General features: G+C 39.0%; 1 protein-coding gene across 8 annotated transcripts in view; it reads left to right on the forward strand.

The window, feature by feature from the left end:
- Nucleotides 1–396: 396 nt before the first annotated feature.
- The window catches only part of BTRC (beta-transducin repeat containing E3 ubiquitin protein ligase), a 199,907-nt gene continuing 176,447 nt past the window's right edge, over nucleotides 397–23,856 (forward strand). For 6 of the 8 annotated variants that reach the window (XM_075535030.1, XM_075535033.1, XM_075535032.1 and 3 more), the window contains exon 1: nucleotides 397–539. In XM_075535030.1, coding sequence (XP_075391145.1) covers nucleotides 492–539 — 48 coding nt within the window. In that variant the 5' untranslated portion in view covers nucleotides 397–491. Of the gene's footprint in view, nucleotides 540–842; nucleotides 930–23,856 lie in introns of those variants that run through there. The other 2 variants (XM_075535031.1, XM_075535035.1) reach the window with 1 other exon arrangement.

Below are 23,856 nucleotides of genomic sequence, written 5' to 3' on the forward strand. Positions count from 1 at the left end.
TTTTCCCAGTATTTGGGCGACAGGTGAGGTACTGGTCGCCATCTTGATATCAAATGGTAGACAAACTTCCACCGGCGTCGCAAGGTAACCACGGAGACAGCCTCGTTCCTCCCATTCCCCCTCGCCCTCCCAACCTCCCGAGGCCGTAAACTACAATTCCCATCAGTCGGTTTTCCCTACCTGACGGAGAGTGGTATAGACTCGCCTTGTCGGCAACCGTAACCCTGCCGCAGGGAACTGCGGGAGTCGCAGTTCGCGGGGTGGTCTCACTTTTAGCCGCCGGAAGCTCCAGAACTACAAATCCCGTGAGGCAGCGGTTTTGCGCACGCGCACGGAATGCCCATGCTTCTGAGGCCCCCTAGCAGGAGCCGGAGAGTGAGGAGAGGGCGGGGGAAAGGAAGAGGAGGCGGGATCCAGGCGCTGCGTTGGCTGCGGCCTGGCACCAAGGGGGCGGCTCCGGCAGAGACCAGACCCAGCGGCCCCGGGCGATTATGGACCCAGCCGAAGCGGTGCTGCAGGAGAAAGCGCTCAAGTTTATGGTGAGGGGAAGGTGCAGGCCAGGGAGCGCGGGAGAGGCGGTGGCGTTGGCGGCGTCTCTGAGGCTCCGTCTGGGCTGCCCCGTCCGCTGGGGGAGGGGACAGCGGGACCCCGGCGAGGCCAGCGGCGGGGGCGGCCGGAGGGACAGCCCTCGAGCTCCGGGGAGGCGGGCGGGGGTTGCGGAGAGAACCCGGGGGTGGGGGCAGCAGCTCCGCCATCTTGTGGATGCGAGGCCAAGTGACAGCTGGAGCTTAATCCGGGAGGGGGCTCTGGGTGGCGCGCGGGGCCGTGGAGGGAGAGGGGCGTGGGGACAGTTACTGGAGAGCCGAGGAAGCCGGGAGGATAGACGGCGGGAGGCCGCTGGCTGGGCCCTCTTGGTGTCAGGGTTACTGGTAGGTAAGCCCCGTGGAGGAGATGCATTCTGGAGTCGGGAAGGGGAGCGCGGGATAGTGGGAGGACATTTGGGGACCAGGAAGGAAACGGGCAGGGCTGGATGCAGTCGGAACTATGAGTGGCAGGGGGAAAGCCCGGGCTGGTAGGGGACTTGTAGTTTTGTAGAACGAAGAGGGAGATAGGCTGGACCCAACTAATGTTGACAAACTCTCGTAAGGAAGAGGCCTTACTTTGGAAGCTTAAGGACTGGGGATGGGGAGACATGGTGACAGTCTCTGGGAAAGAAGAGTGATATTGACTGTCAGCCAGAATTACAAATGTTAGGAAAAAGGATACATGCTGTACTTTGAAAGGAGAGGTGATAAAGAAAAACAACAAAAAAACCCCAAACGGCAGCTTGATAGGTCTCGAAAACACAGAGATTAGGGGTAAAATTACCCTATTAGGTAATAGGGTAAAACAAAAGACAATTTAGAGCTGACTTGGGCAGATAGTGAAGTGTATGGGCCAGTGCTGCATCACTTTCTGGGAAAGGAACCACTGAAGGTTGTAATTGCAGAGGCTTGTAAGAAATGGTGAGGTCAGAGGAGAAATTCAGGAGATAGAATGGTGGTAGTGGGGATTGGGAAGGAAGTCAACAGTGGTGATTCCCCATTAGTTTCAGGTGTGAGCATTGGATTTTGTAGGCATGCTTAATCCCTTGAGCCCATTTCTTTAATTTTGTTTCATGTTCTTGTGCTATGCTATGTTTGGCACACTTGTAGTATGGTATTTAATGCTTTTTAATCTGATGTTTCTTGTATATCCTACGTGTAAAACCAGATTTTGTGGTTACAACTAAAAAATGAGAGGATGCATAGACTTTTCTAGTTTAACAGGTGGCTTTTGGGGACATTGCTTTTATTTGCTTACTTTTTCAAAAGTAATTCTAACCTGTCACTCCAGAACCTTATTCCTTTGTTAGGTAGTTGTTATGTTGTGTCTTTTGTTTGAAATACCATGACAACGTCCACATAAATAAACCTGGATATTAACCTAATTGAAGAGGCTTTCAATGGCTTCTTTTACAAGAATGCTTTCCAGGAGAGTTTTTCAAATTTACTAAAACTTTATTTTGCATTAGTGCTTTCAAAAACACCTAAGTTGGACTGTTAGCAAAAGCTCCTCAAGCCTGAAGAAAGTTCTTGAATGCCTGCTTGATTTTCAAATCCTAAAATACCAAGTAGAGACCTTGAGGTTTTTTTTTTTTTTTTAAGCATTTAGGAAATTGGAGGAATTTTTCTCCCGTTCTATAGCTCGCTTCTCAATTTAGTTTAAATCAGGAAAGGGGCAGCTGCTTATTTTATTCTCTTAGAGAGTTGACTCCGAATCGGAGTCCTAACACGTGTGTCAGATTTATGGAACAATGTGATTTACAGTTCATAAAGAGACATTATGAGATCATCTTTACTCCTATTAATCCTCAGCCTGGGAACATTCTCAACTACTTGATCTCAGCTATATTACCAGTAAGTTATGTTTTGATAAGGGCCTCGTGGTTTAGTTAAGTTAGGCATGGAGATGGCCACATAGAAGTTTGCAGCTTTTGAGGGATATTACACATTATTAAATGTTGAATCTGTCTCCAAAGAGAGAAGCCAATTTTTTTCCCTTTTAATTTTAGTTGCTTTCATTTTTACCTGGTCTGCTCTTTGAGAAAAGGTCAATTGGAAGAGGGTTACCAAGAATGAGTTGGTAATCTTAACTGAGTTGGTATTTCCTTTCTATTCAATATCAGGCTTAGTATGAATCGGAGTAAGTCACAGCTTCCTTCTGGTCCTGTTTACCTCATTGTAACATGTCTGTTTATTCAGCGTGAACTTTGAGTTCGGATGATGTTTGATTTGCTCTTGCACCAAATAATTAGTGTGTAGTATGCAAAGAAGGGCTATCCTTTAATCGTTTTGAAATTTCATATGCTATTTGGCTTTGGCCTCCTTTTATTCTTTCCTTCACTTATGAACTGCTAATAGAAACTTTTGTACAGATGCCTTGATTTCCATAGTTTAGAAATGTTAACTTGTTGAAAATGCTAACATGAAATGGATACTTTCTTTACTAGTTTTATTTGTGGTGCTTTGATGAGGAACTTTACAATACAGTCTATTAATAAGACTGCTAGTTCACCTGACCATAATTCACACATTGTCTTTACTTACCCTTAGTTATTTGTGAACAATAGTTAAACAGCTTGAAAAACATTTCACTTCTAAAATCTAATCTATTATACTAAGTGGGTTATAGTAAATAGTGTATATACTAATGTCTATTCAGCTGTAGCAGACCCTGAGGGAACAGATTCATCAGTCACTCCCAAGGGAGACCAAACCAAAAATCAAACTTGCTGCCCTCCAGTCAATACTGACTGATAGCGACTTCCTATGGGTTTCTGAGACTTTACTGGAGTAGAAAGCCCAGTCTTCTCCCGAAGGACTGCTGCTGGTTTTGAACTGCCGACTATGCAGATTGCAGTCCGCTACACCTCCAGGGCTCCTTCCCAAGGGAGACGGATGAGGCTAAAGATTTACAAACTTAGTAGTAACTCTGTGCAGTAGTTGTACTTTGTTGTAGGGTTGCTTTGAGTTAGAATTGACTGGTAGGCCTTAACTACCTTTACCAGTATTTCTTTGATCAAAACAATCATAATACCTCAGAAAAGATAAGTCAGAACTGAAAATAGACCCGAGGAAAGAAAAAATGATTGGAGGGATGGAGGTATTGTTTCATTTGCAAGGAACCTGGTGGCCCAGCAGCTAACTGGAGGGTCAGTGGTTTGCATCTACCGGTGGCCTCTCCGGAGGAAGGATCTGGGGACCTGCTCCCATACAGATTACAGCCCCCCGAAACCCTCGGGCTGTTCTGACCTGTCCCATGGGATTGCTGTGTTAGAATAGATTTGATGGCACACATGGTGACCGACAGGGACTGTTTTGTGAGGATAGCTCTATATAGCTATCGATAGATACATATGCATGGATACAAGGAAGCTTCAAAACTCAAGGAAAATTAATTAATAGGTAGTGGGATTCTTCTGTGAACTCTGGGAAGCAAATGAATATGTAATGGAAAGACACGCTGAGAGAGAGTGCTCCATATGTTCTTTTCCAACCAGTCTCAGAATCGAAGAAGTGAGGCAACACTGGAAGCTTAGATGCAGTAACTTTCACATAAAAGAAAAGTCTCTGTAGAGTTCCTATAGTTGACCATATAAAAGCTAACTATTGCTGCCTTAACAAAACAAAACAGTTTTATGGGGACATAAGACTTGTATCATACAACTGAATAGTTTAATCATATCCAAATTTAGTATCTTAAAAAAGGTTTAATATTTCCTTTAATTCTGTGGATAATAACTGATTTTTCCAGTTGATGTTGGCTGGGGTACTGGCATAGCTGGAATACTTAAAATGGCCACACTCATTGCTGATCACTGCCTGAGTTCATTTGGGGTTAAAGACCTTCAGTTCTGATTTTATGTGAACTCTCTTCATGTGGCTGCCTAGGTTTTTTTTAAAAGCATGGCAGCTTGGTTCTAAAAAAAAAAAAAAAGGAGCTTTTCAGGAGTCAGGGAGTAGAAGCTGCCAGTCCTCTTCAATCTTGGGTTGGTCAAAACCAATCAAGGCCAGCCCAGAGTCAGAGGGATGGGACATAATCTCTATCTATTGTGCAGAGTTGCAAGCACTGTTGGGAGGGAGGAATTGCTGGAGGCCACCTTTAGGTAGCCTTTATGCTCAGGCAAAATACAAATGTGATTAACCAAGTTTGTGGTGATAACATTAGGAGGGCTTTGAGAAACTGCTCCAAGAATTAACACAATCTGCATGAAGTACCCTGATGTCACCCTCCAAAGGTGTTAACAGTAGATGTAATACTGAAGTTAAATAAATAATAAGATGCAGCGACTCATCCTATTTAAGAAACATGCATTTTAAAACAATAAGTTGTACTTAAAGATCCACATTCAGATTTAAAATTTTAAAATACTGTAATAGACTTTTCTTGAGATCAGTGAGATTTGAGATTATCACCTGGCTGGCTGGACATTTGAAACTGGTCCTTTATGTTGTCAAAACACTATATATCTCTCTCTTGTCTCCAGTTTAAATTAGCCTTTAAACTGTCTCTTCCGAATACTGTTATATAGGCTTTGAGGAATGCAATGACAGAAAGTGACACTTTGTGCTATTTTTTTAATTTATGTTTGTAATTGATTTGTATTATTAGAAATGAATTGCTACACAGAATGAGATTTCTCCTTTGAATCATCAGATATTTTCAATGGCTAAATTGGAAAATGAACTTTCAAAAGAGATTCCTTATTCTAGATTATTAGTATATTTAAATCCTAAATAAAGGAAGCAGATAGATTTGTTTTTCTCTCTTGCTAAAGAGAGTATATTATGTAAACTTTTGAGTAGAAGTGGATACAAATTGTACGGTAAATGACATGAACACAAGAAAAATAATAAAAATAAGAATCTTTGTTTTAAAAATCTGATTTATAGCACTATTTAAGCATGTGTATATTGTTTAATGTGTATAGCATGCTAAAATGTAAAACATGTATATAATGAGGATCCATTGAAGATGAAACAGAATATTTACTAACATTTTTAACAACTTGGTAATAACATGAAAATTGCATCTTTATTAAATTACTTCCAGTATCCCAAAATTAGAAGGGTTGGGGGAGATCTCTGCATGGGAAGGATTAACTGAATATTACAACTTGAACTACCCCACCCATTGCCACGAAGTCCATTGTGGCTCACGCCACCCCTATCTCGGATTTCCGAATCTGTACATCTTTACAGGGACAGTCTCGTCTTTCTCCTGTAGAGAGACTGGAGGATTTTAACTTACCCGACAGAGCCACCCGGGCTCCTTTACAACTTCATCTGGTAGTCTACTTTATTCACTTTGTACTTGTGCAATCTATGGGTAAGTGAAACAGAGATAGAACATTTTACAGAAGATCCATAGATAGCAAAAGCGAAATAGATACAGATTTGCCTTCATGTTTGGCCAGAGCTAGGAGAAAATTCCTACTTGCCCAAGGTGGATGTCTGTATTTACTTTTCTTGTCCCAAGGCTTGTGACCTATCCAAATAGGTCAATCTCAGGATAACCACTGTTAATGGTTTCCACCAATATAATCAAACAGGAATGGCTAACAGTTATCATTTAGTTTACTATGTTCTCTTATGTGCCCAGGTGGCACAGTGGTTAAAGTGCTCAGCTGCTAACCAAATGGTTGGTAGTTCGAATCCACTAGCTGTTCTGCAGGTAAAAGATCTGCCAGTCCATTTCTATAAAGATTTATATACTTGGAAACCCTATGGGGCAGTTCTACTCTGAGTCAGAAATCTATTGGATGTATTGTTCTAAGTACTTTTCATATATTGTTTCTTTTAATTCTTTCAATTATCCTGTGAGATACATTGTTTTATTAACCGGTTCTTTTTTTTTTTTAAACATTTTATTAGGGGCTCATACAACTCATCACAGTCCATACATATACATATATCAATTGTATAAAGCACATCTGTACATTCTTTGCCCTAATCATTTTTCTTTTTTTTTCCTTTTCTTTTTTTTACATTTTATTAGGGACTCATACAACTCTTAACACAATCCATACATATACATACATCAGTTGTATAAAGCATACCCGCACATTCCCTGCCTCAATCATTCTCAAAGCATTTGCTCTCCACTTAAGCCCTTTGCATCAGGTCCTCTTTTTTTTCCCCCTTCCCTCCCCGCTCCCCCATCCCTCATGTGCCCTTGGTAATTTATACATTGTTATTTTGTCAATTAACCGGTTCTTTAGATGAAAAAACTGTTTTCAGAGAGATTAAGTAGTCTGCACAAAGTCTCTCAGCTATCACTCGGTCTTAGCTCAAAACCAGGCAGTCTGATTCCAGAGCTTTCTTTACTTACACTACATTTTGTTCTTGGCGAGGAGGCAAGCAGTGGAGTATAATAGTGCATTTCCACAGGGAGTCAGGTGGCGTCCAGTGTGGAGGCATTACTGCCCAGGCTTAAATACAGATTTCTTGATCACTTGAATCACGGAGGAAATGCAGCAAGACTTTATAGTTGTCACAGGGTCATTGTATCAGGTATTGCTGTGGTATAAAGACCCCTGCAATATCAGTGGTATACGATGATATTTATTCTCATGAATTAGCGGGTTTGTTAGATACTAGCCGTCCAGTCTGGGCTTAGTTGGGTGACTTTGGGACCTAATTAGCTCACTTGGGATTGTTCCACGGATCTTTGGTCTGGATACTCCTATCTTTAGACTGGGGAGGCACTGACTTCCAGGCAGAGCTCGTCTTCTGGCCATGGCAGAGGCACAGGGGAGCAAGCCCGAATGGTCAAGTGCTTTTCAATCATTGGTTATAGCGTGTCTATAAATATTCCCTTGGCCCAAACAAGTTGCATGGTGAAGCCCCAGGATGAGGCAAGGAAATCTATGCTTTCGATAGAGGGGGCAAGAGAGGAAGTGACTATTTCTCAACAATAATTACAGAAAAGTCTCCTGTTGTGAACGTCTTGATTTATGGACAACTCTGATTTGTCCTTTACTCTTATGTAAATTTGCTCATTCTTAAGAAAAAAAAAACAACCCCCAAAACAACCTCAACATTTGCAGCTTTTGAATCATGGAAAAGATTTTGAGCTTTTCCTTGTCCTAAGTAAGGTTAAATAAGAACTTTATGATCAGGTCTGACTTAAACCTACAAATTCTTTTTTATTTAAAAGAAATTATTAAATACTTCTATTGGGGGCTCTTACATCTCATATCACAATCCATGCATTCATCCAGTGTGTCAAGCACATCCTCAAATATGCTGCCATCATCATTTTAAAAGCATTCTCTTTCCACTTGAGCCCCTGATACCAGCTCTCCATTTCTTCCCCGTCCCTCCCCCGCCTGCCCTCACGGACTCTTGATAAATGATAGACTATTATTTTCATATCTTACATTGTCCTCCGTTGCCCCTCGCCCACTTTTCCATTGTTCATCCCCCTGAGAGGGGTTATAGGTTGATCCTTATGATCGATTCCCCCTTTCTCCCCTCACGCTTCCTTAATCCTCCTAGTATCTCTACTCTCATTGTTGGCCCTGGGGGGTTTATCTGTCCTGAATTCCATGTGTTGTGGGCTCTTGTCTGTAGCAATGTACATATTCTGGTCTAATCCGATTTGTAAGGTAGAATTGAGGTCATGATAGTAGGGGGAAGGAAGTACCAAAGAACTATAGAAAAGTTGTGTGTTTCATCAGTGCTATACTGAACCCTGACCAGCTTGTTTCTTCCCTACGACCTCTCTGTAGACCAATTTTTTTACAGATGGGTCTCCACTCCATACCTCCCCTCCCATTTACCTTGGGTATGATTTTTTTCCTGAGTCTTAGATGCTTGGTATCTGATCCCATCGACACCTCATGATGTGGGCTTTGTTGCTTCTCAGCTAGATGGCCACTTGGTTATTTTCAAGTCTTTAAGACCCCAGATGCTATATCTTTCGATAGCTGGGCACCATCAGCTTTCTTCACCACATTTACTTATGTATCCATTTTGTCTTCAGCAGTCATGTCGGGTAGTTGAGCATCACAGCATGTCAGATTGTTAGAACAAAGTGTTCTTGTGTTGAGGGAGTACTTGAGCTGAGGCCCAATGTCCCTCTGCAACCTTAATTCTTAACGTATAGATAAGAATATATAGTTCTATTTCCCTCTTGTTATATATATTTACATATGTATATGCCTGTATTTAAACTCTATAAATGTCCTTTGCCTCCTAGTTCTTTTCTCTATTTCCTTTTACTTTTCTTTTGTTTCACTGTCATGTTAGGCCTTTATTCAGGTTTAGTAATTCCTCGTTGCTACATTGCCCTTGATTAAACTCCATTAGGCATCTGATGCTTTTCTCTCCATTGATTTTAGGTCACTTGTTGTTCCCTTTCCCCTGGGTTGGTTTCCCACCCCACCCCTTCCTTTTTCCCACCTCCCTTTCTCCCCTATCCCCCTGGAACCATTGGTCCCGTTCTTTTCATCTCCGAATTACTTATCTCACCTATCTTATCTAGATAGACATGCAGATAGATTAATAAGCACAAAAACCCAGCAAAGCCAAATAAAACAATAAAGGAAGTCAAGACCAACAGAACAATAACAACAACAAAACAACAAAAAGAAAGCCACTGACAAAAATGGAAAGGCCTATAAATAATGCAAGGTCTGTTTGTTGGCCTTTACGAGTATTTTCCAGTCGAGTCTGATGGGGTGCCACACTCTGTCTCCAAAGTCTAATTTTGGTATTCCCCGGTGATTTCATCACTTTCTTCCCCTGGCTGCTCTGTTGCATGCCCTTAGTGTTTCACTCAGTGTGATGGGGTCAGATTGTGCACCATTCCTGCACTGTGTCCTCAGTATTGAACCCTGCAGTGCTATGGTTTAGTGAGGGACGTTGTGTTTCATGGTGGGGCTGGCCCTATGGTCTTCTCTGTGCATTGTCTGCTCCAAGTGGGAATATCGTCCTCTGGGCTTGGTGGGCTAGGATGTCCTCCCCTCCCTCTCCATCCCTTTTTGTTTCTCCCGTGTACTCTAATCAGATGCGCTCCTCTCCCGCTACAAATTGTTAAAGACTGAATTAGGAACGAACCTCATTTGTGACCCAGAGAAATGACTGGCACCACATTCAGTTTATAGAAGAATGAATGCTAAGAGGCTTTCACTGACAGCTATTGTGCTTCCATTCTAATATTACTGACACCAACTTAAGAAGCACTTCTTCATATTGGCTATAAACAGTACCTGTTGGTTGGATACTTCCAGAATCACAATGTACTATGGAATATGCAATCTCTGTATTGTGTTATGTAGAAATAAGCCCATAGAGAAATAATCAGAATCTTTACTTTATTTCAGTGATACCTTGACAATTTCATCATTACATTGCTGTTCCATTATCACTTCAGTGGTATTTGTAATAGAAACTGAACCTTATGTGACTAAGATGGTACATCATGTCCTGGCAGCTCTTGTTAGCCAATTTCGATCATTTCAGTGCTTTCGTTATGCCCGAGCTTAAGCTTGCAGAGATCTGGTGCTGATATTTTTAGATGCCTGGGTAACTTGTAGGATCTCACTGTTAATACCATAAGTCATAGACAGACATGTCCAGGAATTGTAGCATATGAATAAATGTTTTTGCAGCAAAGATGCAAAATATTCTACGCTTAGGAAGTACAAGGAATCCCTTATTTACAATGCATTTTGAATTTTGAGTTATGACAACTGCACTTACAAGACTGTTTTTTTGGTGGTACATTTTGTTATTATGTACTATATACATTGTTGCAGTACATAATTTGCTGTTACCATTCTCAGGTGTTCACTCGCAGATGTTCAAAGATCGGATTTATAAAGATACTGATAATAAAAGACCATAATAATGAAAACTAAAAAACAAAGAGGTATTCAGCTTGCGTCAGAACCAACTCAGGACCGAGTCTCTGGTGAACCCCGTCGTAAGTCGGGGACAGCCTGTATTGGCATTCTGAGGATGTCCTGTTGTTCTGGATGCTGTTGAGTTGGTGTGCGACTCACAGTGACTATGACAGAGTAGAAGTGCATACAGGACTTTCTGGTCTAATCTTTACAGCAGCAGATCAATGAGTCTTTCCTCCATACAGCCGCTGGATGGGTTTGAACTGCCAGCTTTTTAGTTAGCAGCTGAGAGCTCAGAGCTGAGAGCACTACCATGGCCCTTCGGGAAGTCCTAGTAAACAAAAAAGAAAGCCTTACTTAGGAGACTTTACTTTTTTTTATATCCTCTGGTGTTTTTCAGATGTTAAACCGTGAATATGTATAATTTTAAATCAGAAAAATTTAAATTTAGTGCATTGAGCATATATTTGTAATGTAATTCCTTAAAGGAAGACCTGCACTTGATTTTGGGCTACAATGTAACAAGTATATTGACCAGTGGACTGATAATGACTTCTTGAACAGACTCTGACTGAACTTCAATTACATGATCTCTTGTTTTTTTGTCAGTTCTTTGTAAATTATAAATTGACATGTTAGTTTAATTATTGTTTGATTCAAGCCATAAATCCCTCTATGAGGAAATTTAAGACTAGGCTCCTAAATTGGGTTGGTGCACCTCATTTTTTGTTAGTGGCCTGGCAAATTATAAGTGGTGCCATGGTAGGTGGCACACAACTTGATTTGATAAATTGTTTTTGAGCATAATCAGAGTGTAAAATGTTACATGTTGGGAGGACTTGAGGGGAAGGACATAGCAAAGATAAAAGGTTGAATAAAACTTTATTATCTTCTAGAACAGTGGTTCTCAACCTTCCTAATGCCGCGACCCTTTAATACAGTTCCTTATGTTGTGGTGACCCCCAACCATAAAATTATTTTCGTTGCTACATAACTATAATTTTGCTACTGTTATGAATCGGGCTACCCCTGTCAAAGGGTCCTTCGACCCCTGAAGGGTCGAACCGCTGTTCTAGAGCTTCACAACTGAACGAGGAAATATAGACATTTATAAATATCTCACAAGACACACTTTGATAAGTGCTAAAATATAGGCACAAAGTGCTGTAGAAGTTACAGAAGGGGAAATTATTTCTACCCGGAGAGACCTAAGGAAGCTTTGTAGAGGTGGAAAGCTTTGTGCTGTATCTTGAAGCAAAGATAGATTTTGATAGATTGTATCTGAGGTGTTGTTCCAGGAAGAGAGTGTAGCTTTGATAAAGACCAGGAGATGGTCAGGCACAGGATGAGTTAAGGTGAGTAGATAAGTATGACTTGAATGTAAGGTCTACTTCAGACAAGAAGGTAAAGAGAGTGTTGGAGAATTTAGATTGAATTCCGTTTACTTTAAATATATTTTAGGAAGAATATTCTAGTGTATTTTGTGTGTGTCAGTGTAAGCTCATTATTGAAAGACAATGTATTATAGAGAAGTATTAAGTCATAGGTGTGCAGCTCAGTAAATTTTACCCAGGGCATGAAATAGAACATTACCAGCACCAGGAAAAGTTCCCTTTCATTCCCCTCTCCAATTACTCACTCCCTGCTCCCAATGGAAATCATCATTTTGACTTCTAATATCCAGACATTAGTTTAACTTTATTGATATTGAACGTCATGAAAATGGAATTCTTCCAGTATGCATTCTTTAGTGCCTGGCATTGTTTGTGTGTCACTGTTTGAGATATCCATCTAGGTTGTGCAAGCTGTAGCATATTCATTCTTGATGTTTAAATGAGTGTTTCACTGTGTGGAAGGATATACTTTAAATTACTTTGCCACTAAGTATTGGTGATGGGCATTTGGATTATTTCCAGATTTTTGCTTCTGTGAACAGTGTTTTAAAACATTTTCTCCTTCTGAATATATGTACACATTTCTGTTGGGCTTACACTGAGAAGTGAAATTTTGGGTCATAGAATATTGAGATGTTTTGCTTTAATAGTTACTATGAAACTTCCAGTGTACTTCAGTCAGCAGTGTATGAGAGTTGCAGTTGCTTTGGGTCTTTGGGACATTCAACTTCAGTGGCTTTTTGATGTTAGCCATTTTAGTGGGCAAATGCAGTGCACTGTTTAAATGTTCATTTCCCTAGTGACTACTGTAACAGTACTTTTTTTGTTGTTTATTAGATATTTGGGCATTTTATGAAATACATGTTCAAAACTTGGCAATTTGTTCCCTATTAGATTGCTCTTTCTTATTTCTTCTGTATATGTATTGAAATCTGTGAATCCCTCATCATATGTTGTCTTTGTCACAGAATTTGTTTTGCTTACAGACTTTAAGGGAAGAGTAAAAAATTAAAAAGTTTTGTGTTACTTATACAGGGTTCATAAGGTTAGCAAGTCTCTCCATAACCTCAAATATTTGAACAAGAATCTCTATGATTAGTACCATTATTTTATGATAACTTTAATGGCAACAAAGTAGAAGGAATATAACTTAAAAAATTGTTGTAGGCACAATAATGCCCCCGACCCCCACCCAAGATATCCTTGTCCTATTCCCCGGCACTTTAGGATATGCTCAACTACTTGGCAAGGGGAAGTCAGGTAACAGATGATTTAAGTTGCTAATCAGCTGGCTCTAAGCTCCAGAGGGTATACTGGATGATCTGGATTGGGTCAATGTAATCACAAAGGTTCTTAAATGTTCAAGGGAGGTTGAAGGAGGATGTCAGTGATGCCATGTGAGAACTTGATCCATGTTGCTGGCTTTGAAGATGAGAGGGCCTTGAGCCAAGCAAGGAATGTGCGCAACCTCTAAAAATTGGAAGGGGCAAACTAGAATCTTAAGAACAGAGTACAAACAACCCCATCCACACCTTGAGTTTAATGCAGTGAGTCCCATTGAGACTTCTGAACTACACAGCTATGAGTAATAAATGTGTGTTGCTTCAAGCCTAGCCAGAGCTATGTTGGAAGAAAGGCCTGACATTCTGCGTTCAAAAGGGCCCAGCCTGGAGAACGCCATGAAGCAACAGTTCTGCCCCACAGAGGGTCGCCATGAATTGTAGTTGACGCAACGGTTTGGGTTTGGGCTTTGGGTTAATAAATTTGTATTTTATTTGATGAGTTATAATTAAATGTTTTAATGCCAAAAATGTCCCCAATTTGCCGGTGGGGAGCTCTTTTAAGATGCTTCCTGTGTCTTTTTGATGTGTCCTTATCATTCATTAACATTTATTTTCTCATATAAACTATATTCTAGTTTTCTCTTGTACTTGTTTCTTTTTTCATCATATATGCATTTAAATTTACTATTTTAAATATATAGTATTTTAAAACATCTTTCAGAGTTAGACCTAAAGTTCACCTGGAATTAATTTTAAAAATTAAAATAATTTATTTTTTGCTTTTCATATACACAACAGAATATACACTAATTCAAAAATTCCCACATGTACAATTTAGTGACATGGATTACACCCTTTAAGATGTATAACTGTTGTCACCTCTTTTTCTGAATTGTTTTCCCTCTATTAACAAACTCATTTCCCCTTTGTCTTCTAAATTTCCCATCAAGTCTTTTGTTGCTGTTGTCCATGTTATCCCATGTGTAGATACATTTCCAAAAAGCATTAAAGCTCAAGACAAGTATTCTTTACTGTTGAACCTCTTCCTGTCAAGTCTGTTCTGACTCAGTGACCTGTAGGACAGAATAGAACGGTTCCATTGGGTTTCCAAAGCTGTAAATCTTTACGGTTGGCGCCTTCAAAGAACCAGCACTTTGTTCAGCAGCTGAGTGCTTAATGCTCTGCCACCTATGAGTTCAGCTAAATTATTGGTTAGCTTCAAGAAGATCTCAGGGGATATGTTTGGCTTAAGGTTGAAAGATATCAAGGCAATACTTTGAGGAGTTCATATGTCTCCCATAATTCCAAAAAGTCTGGATTCCAGAATAGCAAGAAATTCAGTTGTACATTTTCCCTGCTTTGATCAAGATTCTTCAGTAATGAACACATTCAATTGTTGATCAAAATATTCAGTAATGGTAGCCAGGCTCTCTCGAGTTTAGCTACACATTCCTTTTTCTCTGCTCCTGACTTCTACCTGTGTTTCTTCAGGTGAATAGAGACCACTTGTTACCCTAGCTGATTTCCCTGCAAGTTTTTAAGATCCAAAGTATTATACAGCTAACTAGGGGGTAGAACAGAAATAGTAAGCACACTACTGGCTAATTAATTGGGACATCCCATGTAATTATGATCCTAAGCTTCCAGAGGAACCAAATCTCATGAATTGTTGGGTTGTCCTACAAGAAACTTCAGTAGCTATTGTGTATAGGTTTTGTGTGAACATAAAGTTTCATTTTTATAGGGTAACTACCGAAGAGACATAAAACTGGATCATATAGTAAATGTTTGTTTAATTTGATAAGAAATTGCCAAACTGTTTACTAGGGTGATTGTACCATGCTGCATTTCTGCCAGCATTGTTTGAAAGTTCAATTGCTCTACCCCCTTAGAATATTCAGTATATTTAATTTGATAGGTGTACAGGTTTCCCCTGTTTGATTATGAAACCTTTCATAAGCTGAAATGGCATAAAACAACGAAACAAATGCCATTGTTTTATATGGGAAATTCTTTGAGTGTTTCCAGGCCTCCTCAAACAATATACTAAATTGTACCAAATAACTCATACAAATTAAAAGCATCAGCACACAGTGTTTACAGACATAGCTCAGACAAAGGTGGCTTGATGCTGAGATGCCAAGTCCAGCTACTGGGGAATGAACTTGATGACGCCATTCTTGCTTATTGGGTTATATAAAACAAAGGATGGATGGAAAGGAGTTGGGCAAAAGAGTTGGGCTCTTTTCTTTTTTCATAAAAGCAAAGATCCTCTTCATATTTATATTGCTTAGCAAAAACAGTAACAGATAGGTCTTTTTAAAAATGAAGTGGCATTAAAGCAAACTTGTGAAAAGTAGGGAAACTGTATAGTAATAGCTTATTCGGTTTTAATTTGTATTTCCCTAGTGCATGCCTCATTACTTGATGCTTTTATCCTTTGATTTCAGACATAAAAGATAAAACATGGATATCAGAAGAATGTATTTGATATGGCTACAGAGTTTCAAGTAAGCCTCTGACAGTGAAGATTAGTGTGACTAAAGGATTTTTTTTGGTCTGGTGACCTTTGCCCTGTTGTGAAACACTTGTAGCTTTTAATAAACCAAGGACATAGGCAAAGGAAAAAGAAAAATATCCAGTCATCCTATACTTTTTTAATAGAGGAAAATAAGCGAGAAGCATCCTGAGTTGAGGATCCATGACCCTGGCCGATGCTTACTAATCTCATTCCTGGTAGCACAGGTCAGTGTTAGGGTTTTGAATGACTTGTGTATTCAGGGAAAGAGTTTATGTAGAAGAAAGGCTTTCCCTAGAGTAATGCATGTATGTGGCTCCTTTTTACTCTTCTCCCTTTTAAAATAATTCCCAGGAATAGTCTGTATAGCAGAAGCACACAGTTGTTAATGAAATGTTCAGTGGGTTATTAGCTTGAGGTCAAATTTGTTTAATGAACGACTATGGAAGAATTATGTTTCTGACATTTTAAATGCATATTTGGTGATCATTGGTATATAACCCCCATTTTATGAACCTGGTAGAACCCGACTTCCTTATTTTAATGATGGTAGAGATTGTGGTAACTTAATCATTGTTTTGCTGCAGTTGGTCATAGCAGTGCTTTTTTTGATACCATGTTCTGAATTCGGAAATAAGCCTCCCAACTAGAACTTGTTTACATGGAAAACATGAAACATGGGAAAAGCCAGTCCACTGTGGCACCGTTTCTAGTATTCCATTGCTTCAGAAGTGAGTCTGGTTCAGTGTTCAGTTTATAAAAAGTAATATAAATAGAACAACAGTGGTCTATCTGTTTTTCAAAATGTAGTTAAGTAGAATGACAGTTTATAAGTTTGATTTCATTCTCAGAATATTGCCTGACTTCACAAATTTTACCGAATTTGATAATTTTAAAGTTAGTCAGATGAATTAATCAAAACTATCAAATCTCCCTCTAAAAGGTTTTTCATACCCTCCAACCATACTCATGTATGGCATTTTGAAAAATCAAAATGAATTGTTTTAGCTTTTACTAGAAAGTTTGTGACTGGAAACTCGAGGCATATTTGTGTTACTTTTGATTAGGTGATAGTGTTCTGAGCATGGCCCCTGTATGCCTAACACATACTGCATCGACAAGCAGTATTCAGACAGACCTCAGAGAGACGGATTTCAGATCCAGACCTCTGATTTTTTTTTTACTTCCTAGTATATATTAAGTTGTGTTTACACGATATGGTGTGTAATTGAATGATGAAAAGTTTGAAATATTAGAATTGCAAAATGTGGTGTACAAAGACATGAAGTGAGCAGATGCTGTTGGAAAAGTGACACAGATAGACTTGCTGAATGCAGCATTGTCACAAATCTTCAGTGTGTTAAAAAATATATCTGTGCAGTGCAGCAAAGTCAAGTCCAATAAAATGAAATGAGCCTATAATCCTTGTTGTAGTCATATATAAGAAAGTATTCTTAAAGTTTAAAAAGTGTGTTTTAACAGTATTTGTGGAAAATAATAATAAAAAAGTATTCATGTTAAAAGTGATTAGACATGATGTTTTCTGTATCAGTATATTTTCTTTCAATGTATCTTTAAAATGTATATACAGTACATAAGAATTCACCCTACAGCATCAACAGATTTTGACTTAAGTATAAATTATATTATGCAAGCCTGCATAAGAAGCTACATTTTTTTTTCTTAACAAAGTGTCTTCAAATGGTTCTGTTAAGTATAGGAATGTTCTGATGATTATCTTTTTAATTAAAATGAGAAATCTTTGTTTAAAGTGGCATTTGGTTTTTACGGCCTGTTACAGTCTCTGTAACAATCATTTCTTAAGTCTGAACGTTTTATTTCCAGGAATCCACTTATATAAAACTATGTTTAGACTTAATTAAGGAATGATTCTTACAAAGCTTGTAAATAGCCAGGGAAAAAGGGACCAAAAATAAAACTGACATTCACATTTAACAAAATGATTGTTACAAGGTATGTAATAAGCTATAAAAATACAATAAAGCCCTTTTTATAAGAGTTCATATTTTTTTATCCTTGTTTTCAAAGGTATTTAAGAAAAATATCAAAGCTTTGCATTGTGGCATCTGTTTTGCTGAATAGATAAGGGAGAAGAGTGAGAACTTCTTTTGCTTATAACTGACAACACAGGAGTTCTACTTGTCTTTTAGTATGTTTACTTTGAAATACCTTGCAATTAGTTTCGATTGGGATGTAAATTTTACACTGTGCTGTAGTGAAAACGACCTGTTCTCCCAGTGAACACTACTTTCTAAAGACTGTAAGACCTTGGGCAATTTGCTTACCTTCTGAGCTACTTTGCTACATCTGGAAAGCAGTTATAACTACCAATCTTCATACTTCAAAGTGCTGTTGTAGTGAAAATACTTTGGAAATTATAAAGAACTATAAGCATTCAAGTTATTTTACTCTTAAAAAGATGAACTAGAAATAATTACTACTTTCAATTAGCAAGCTTCCTTCTTGCCTACTTTCTCTTACACGCTTTGTTTGGCAGTGGCATTTGTTACAGTTACTTTTCCTTTTGCTTGTATAACTGCAAGTTGATTGAAGCAGCTGGACATACTGGAAATCATACAGGATTTGGACCCAGAGACCTGGTTTCAAATTCTGTCTTAAATATTTGCTAATCTCTGACTTTGGGTGGTGGTAGTCATAACAGCAACAATGATAAATTATAGTATATACCACGGTGGATTCTAGGCACTTGATATTAAACTCACTTGGTCTTTGAACCTTCTGAAGTATGTATTGTTAACCTCTATTTGCAAATGTGTAAGCACAGAGAAGTTACTTCCCCCAAATCATATACTTGGTTAAACAGTGAAAGCAAAGATTCCAGTTCAGTTCTTCTTAGTGAATTCTCTTACCCACTATGTTGTATTGCCCTCCCTGAGTTACCTTGTTCACATCGTCAGATATACCATAAATATAAATTATTATATGAAAACTTTAGAATTAATCTGCCCTTAGAGTAGCTGTCTTGTATGTTTTTGTGTCATTTATGTGAATTAACATTAAAAAATTTTAATTAAAAGATCATTTTATTGGGGATTCCTACGACTCTTATTACAATCCATACATTGATTGCATCAGGCATGTTTGTACATACATATGTTGCCTTCTTCCATTTCTAGACATTTACTTACTATTGAGCCTTGGTCTCAGTTCCTCACTCCAACCAATACCCTTTTGATTGATTATAAATTATTAATTATTTTCATACCTTACACTGACAGCTGTCTCCCTTCCCCCGTGTTTTCTGTTGTTCCCCCTGGAAAGGGATGTATCAGTCATTGCAATTGGTTTCCTTTCTCCCTTCCTCTCTCCCCCTTACCCCTACCCTTCTGGTATCACTGTACCTACTTCTGTTCCTGGATTCCATGTGTTGTGAGCCCCTATCTCTTTTCTATACCTGTGTACATGCTCCAGTCTAGTCTGAATTGAGAAGCAGCTCTAGAGTCTTGATAGTGGGGGGTGAGGAAGCCTCAAGGAACCAGAGGAATGTTATGTGTTTCATTGATGCTTTACTGCACTCTGGTTGACTCATCCTTTCCTTATGGCCCCTCTGTGGGGAACATTTTTCTTTTTTAGTGTGTGGTTTGGATGAAAGTTTGCAGAGCAAATTAGTTTCCCGCTTGACAATTTATACATATTTTGTTTTGTAACATTAATTGCAATTCCCTTAATGTCATACCACTTTTCCTACTTGCTCCTTGGATTTTCTGCTTCCATTTGGCTTTCTCCCTTCCCCTTTCTACTTTCGGAGTCTTGGGGGGCAAATGCTGCCCTTGTGGTCTGATATGGTTGATCATTCTGAAGAGTATTTGTTAGGTAGCGAGAAGTAGAGATGGTTAAGGGGCATGCTCCAAATTCAGGCCCTTGAGCCAGGGAGGCAGTACACCTGGGTGGGCCAAAATGCAGCCGACGGGGTCAGCCAGTACCACCAACCACGCCTCCCAGACCAAGGCCCTAAAGGCCAGAACCTGGAGACCACCGACTCTATTTTTCTTCCCCTTTGGCTGCAGTCTCTCTCTTTTTGACCTTAGGCCACCATGTGTGGGTGTGCAGTCCCAGGAGGTTGCTCGTGTTCTGTGACTGTATAATCTGAAACTACTTCTGTCCTTTATAAAAACCCACTTGGATCACAAACCAAGCTTCGTTGTGAATTCTTTCTGGTGCGAAGCCAATAACCAAGGTATTTCCCACCCATGAAACCTAACACATTATCTCACAGAAAAGCGATTTATCCCTGGGGATGGGCTTATTTCCAGGTTTGAAAGATGTCTAGGGCCACACTCGAGCCAGGGTTCTACCAGTCTCTGTCAGGACTAGTATGTGGGCTTTTTTATGATTTTAAGTTTTGGTTTACATTTTTCTCTCTTCTCTGGGACTCTCTGTGGTCCCCATCAGAGTGGTGGGTAGTGGCAGTTGCGTACCATCTGGATTGTAGTGAAGCTTGTGATTTGTATTGTCCATTGGAGCCCTGGTGGTGTAATGATTATGCATTAGGTTGTGATCCACTTGGTCTGCAGTTAGAAATCACAAGCACCTTCTCAGGAGAAAGCCTGGGGATTCTACTCCAGTAAACAGTCTCAGCAACCCACAGGGGTCACTGTGAGTCACCATTGATTCAGTGGCAGTGAGTTTCTTAGTCCTTTGGTCTGATAGGTTTGATAGTCCTTGATTTTCTTGAGAATTTCTTAACAATTGGATTCTAGATGATTGAATACAAGCCTTTAAGACTCCAGTATGAACCAACATCTTTAGACTTATTTTGGAGAAAAATGTTTTTGATGAGCCACTTTCACTCCCCCCCCCCAATATGCAGAAACACAGAAAAGCACAGATTACTTTTTTCATTTGCATTTTACTTTATTTTTGCTTTAGTAATGCATATTCACCAAAAAAAGTACAGAGGACAGGAGGCAGGAGTAGAAGTCGGGATTACTGTTATACCCATCACATGGATTAGCCCGTTGTTGACATTTTGCCACATTTACTTTTTCTCTATATACAGCATATTTTCTAAATCACTTAGAGTTGTAGACATCATGATCTTTCACCTCTAAATAACTTCAGCATATTTTTCCTAAGAACTAGGACCTTCTCTTTGAAACTTACAAACAAGCAAACCAAAACTTTATTGTGATTTGGGTGAAAATTTGCAGAGCATATTAGTTTTCCACTCAATTCATACACATTTTGTTTTATAATATTGATCGCAATCCTTACAATGTAATAGTACTCTTTACCACCTGGTCTTTGTGTCCTTTTCTACTCATTCTTTCCTATTCCTTCATGCCTTCTGAGCTTTATCCCTGGCCAGATGCTACCCTTTGATATAATGTGGTTAATTGTGCTAAAGAGTGTGCACTTTCTTGCGATTATTGTTTATCTTTTAGACTTGCCTATTGTTTGGTGAAATTGAGCAAGGGGGGGGGGAGTTCAATTCTAGCTTTGAAGGAAGTTCTTAAGGGCTATCGTCTCTAGCAGTTTCTCTCAGACCAGTAAGTGGGATTTTTGTTTTTTAAGTGTGGTCTTTTTATGGTTTGTAGATTTGTTGTACATTTTCTCCCACTGTGTCCAGGACCTCCATTTCAGAGGTGTACCAGGCCACCATCTTATTCTTCAGTTGCATAATCATAGAGACTGAGCTTCATCAGCCCATTAGTCCTTGGACTAATTATTCCCTTCCATCTTTGATTTTTTTCACCCTTTGCTCCAGATGGGGAGAAACTAATAGCTCCTTAGGTGGTCATTCATAAGCTTTTAAGAATCTGATTGGTTTTCACCTAAATAGGATGTAGAACATTATCTTTGTTTACTATATTATGCCCGTTGATCTTGACTGGTCCTGAACCTCTAGGCTTTGCAACTCAGGCTCTCAAGGTGTTTAGGTATGGCTAAGAAGTTTTCATAACTTTGCCCCTTATGTGTTATGCTGTGTTTGTGGATTAATTTATATACATGTCTAGACATGTAGCTTATGTTACAACTATATATATATGTGGGAAGACCATTCTCTTTCATAATCACTGTAAAAGATCTCAGGGAACTTAGCATAATGTTTTATTTAATATAGTCTATATTCATAGCTCTCCAGTTACCCTTTATAGCTTTTTTTTTAGCTTTTATTTTTAAATGAAGATTTTTAATAACTTTAAACATTTTAGAAGAGTTTTCTTTTCCTTTGAAAATGAATGAAATTGGTACTTTTTGATGTCTAGACTAGTTGTTTTACAGAATGTCCTTCATTTGAGTTTGTCTGATGGTTGCTCCTGGATCAAATTCACAGTAGAAGATTTTACAACAATGCATTATATCAGAAACTGCATGATCATTCCATAATTGGTGATACTAAGTGTTATCATTTTATTAAGGTTGTAGTCACAGAAAGGAATGAGCCATGGTAGTTTAGTGGTTAAGCATCAGGTGCTGATTGATGGATCAGTAGTTCTCACTCACCAGTCACTCTTGTGGAGAAAAATGCGACAATCTGCATCCAAAAAGATTTACAGTGTTGGAAATGCTTTGGATTCTTCTACCCTGTTCTGCAGGTTTGCTATGAGTCTGAGTCGATTCAACAACGGTTGATTTTGTTGGGTTTATTAATTAAATTTCTCCATTATTAACATATGTTGTAATTAATAGTGTTTAGTGGACTGAAACTTGGAGCTTGTGTGAACATCTTTTCTTCAACATTGATAAACTGACTAGTTGTAGCGTCCATCCATGATTCATGGTGAATCAGTTATAGTAGTTGCAAAATCAACGCATTTGTTTTTAGGCTATTCTAAATAAATTTTCCCCCCTCTTTGACTTTAAAATGGCGACTGCTATTTTGGGAATACATTTAAGTATAGAGTTTATCATCTTAATTTTGTTTTTGGATTTAAGCCAATTAAATTTTACTTTAAATTTATAATTTGCAAGTTTTATGCTTTATAGATTTTATCTTTAATAGGAAACACTATACAAGCTGCTTCAAGAATTGGGTTAGAATTTTAGGGGCATGTAGTAAAAAGAGTCCATAAAAATTACCTGGAGGGCTTGGTATAACACATTCTTGGGTTTCCTCCCCAAAATTATACCGGGAGGAAAGGGCTGAGTCTTGCATTTTAACTAATTTCCAGGTCATGCTGCTGGCTCTGGGGTCTACACTTTGACTCTTGGGCCATTTTTACCCTTATGTACTTTTTCTGAGAGACATGAGAATATATAATAGAATAAGTTGAAATTTGTGTTAGTGGATTTCAACTTATAAATGTTAGTTAGATAGTGACAATTGTTAAATTATTAAATACTGTCATTGAGTTGATTTTGTCTCATGGTGACCCTGTAGGACAGAGTAGAACTACTCAATAGGGTTTCTGAGACTGAATTAAAAAAAATCATTTTATTGGGGGTTCGTACAACTCTTTATCACAATTCATCCATCCATCCATTATGTCAAGCACATTTGTACATTTGTTGCCATCATCATTTTTTTATTTTTGCCATCATCATTTTCAAGACATTTTCTTTCTTTCTTTTTTAACATTTTATTAGGGGCTCATACAACTCTTATCACAATCCACACATATACATACATCAGTTGTATAAAGCACATCTGTACATTCTTTGTCCTAATCATTTTCAAAGCATTTGCTCTCCACTGAAGCCCTTTGCATCAGGTCCTCTTTTTTTCCCCCCTCCCTCCCCGCTCCCACCTCCTTCATGAGCCCTTGATAATTTATAGATTATTATTGTGTCATATCTTGCCCTATCCGGCTTCTCCCTTCACCCCCTTCTCTGTTGTCTGTCCCACAACATTTTCTTTCTACTTGAGCCCTTGTTATCAGCTTCTCACTTTTTACCCCTCCCTCCCTCATGAACCCTTGATAAATTTTAAATTGTTATTTTTTCATGTCTCACACTGACCAATGTCTCCCTTCACCCACTTTCTGTTCTTCATCCCCCTGGGAGGTGGTTATATGTGGATCATTGTGATCAGTTCCCCATCCCTCCCCCCACTTTTCCCTTATCCTTCTGGTATTGCTACTCTCATTATTGGTCCTGAGGGGTTTATCTGTCCTGGATTCTCTGTGTTTCCAGCTCTTATCTGTACCCATGTACATCTTCTGGTCTAGCCAGATTTGTAAGGTAGAATTTGGATCATGATAGTGGGGGGAAGGAAGCATTAAAGAACTAGAGGAAAGTTGTCTG

The sequence above is a fragment of the Tenrec ecaudatus genome, chromosome 16, assembly GCF_050624435.1.
Source record: "Tenrec ecaudatus isolate mTenEca1 chromosome 16, mTenEca1.hap1, whole genome shotgun sequence".
Classification (NCBI taxonomy): Eukaryota; Metazoa; Chordata; class Mammalia; order Afrosoricida; family Tenrecidae; genus Tenrec; species Tenrec ecaudatus.